At 42.9% G+C, this 1,099-nt stretch overlaps 1 protein-coding gene across 1 annotated transcript in view; it reads left to right on the plus strand.

Annotated features, from left to right (window-relative positions):
• The window catches only part of LOC119306851 (protein FLX-like 3), a 4,140-nt gene extending 3,382 nt beyond the window's left edge, over positions 1 to 758 (plus strand). The window contains exons 3-4 of the mRNA XM_037582970.1: positions 10 to 143; positions 221 to 758. Coding sequence (XP_037438867.1) covers positions 10 to 143; positions 221 to 363 — 277 coding nt within the window. The 3' untranslated portion in view covers positions 364 to 758. The remainder of the gene's footprint in view (positions 1 to 9; positions 144 to 220) is intronic.
• Positions 759 to 1,099: the final 341 nt, after the last annotated feature.

Consider the following 1,099-nt stretch of genomic DNA (forward strand, 5'->3'; position numbering starts at 1 on the left):
TCACTGCAGGGCCGCTCTTGATTATGAAAAGAATGCAAAGGCAGAGCTGATGGCACAGGTGCAGGCAGTGGAGAAGGATCTTGTAACTATGGCTCAGGAGTCTGAGAAGCTTAGGGCTGAGATTGAGAAGAGAAGGCCACCTAGTAGGTTTTGTTTCCTCACTTGCATCCAAGTCATCGAAATCTGTTGTGATTAACCTATATCATACTTATAATTTTAGGTTTCAGCGGCCATGGAGCTTACAGACCACCTATGACAACTCCTGGGATGGGCTTGCAAGACATCTACGACAGCGGCTATTCTTACAGAGAGAAACACTACGGTGCTGGACCATGGGACCCCCCTGGCTATCCGCATCCATGATTTGGGTTTTTGATCCTTGTCAGAGTTCATCTCCGTCAGTACTTGCGACAAAGTTCCTACCTTAGCACTGAAACTTGTGGTGACTGGTGTTTTCGTGGCGGATTTGAGTGTTGCTATAGCTTTGTTGGCAAATGCCACACCATTGTACCAGCGCTGCTTATGTTGCACCATTCTTCAGAAAATCATAACCGTTGTAGAAGGCAATTGATCACATCATAGAAGGGAATATATAATTTGAACTCTAGAAAATTGCAACAGGGTGTCAAGCCTTCTGAAGGCAGATTGCTCTTTCGTGACCATTTGATGCGGTTGCTACTCTTTTGGTTTGGGTGGAGCTCTTGCAAGCTTCGATTGCATGAGGTGAAATATTATCATCTGCCAAAAATGAGGACTGATGCCTAGTCGTGCTTCCTGCATTGCTGCTTTGCTCATGTTGAAGGTGGTGAAAAGAATAACAGCAACCCCCTTTGTCATGTCCCGTCTTATTTTTGAATTTTATTTTATTTTGAGTGGTACTCCAGCCATCACAAATTACATGCCATTTTCGTATTTCATGATTTTTAATTGACCATTTTGACCGAACTATGAATGTCATGTGTTATAAAAATGTTTCCATTAGGCATTTTTGTGGTACATAACTCATGTTTTATTGGTCGAATTGATCGTCAAACTTGAACCAGAACACGAACCCATATAAACTTCCAACGGAAGTAGACGGAAGTAGTGCAGACCAACA

Source organism: Triticum dicoccoides, chromosome 1B (assembly GCF_002162155.2).
Source record: "Triticum dicoccoides isolate Atlit2015 ecotype Zavitan chromosome 1B, WEW_v2.0, whole genome shotgun sequence".
NCBI classification, from domain to species: Eukaryota; Viridiplantae; Streptophyta; class Magnoliopsida; order Poales; family Poaceae; genus Triticum; species Triticum dicoccoides.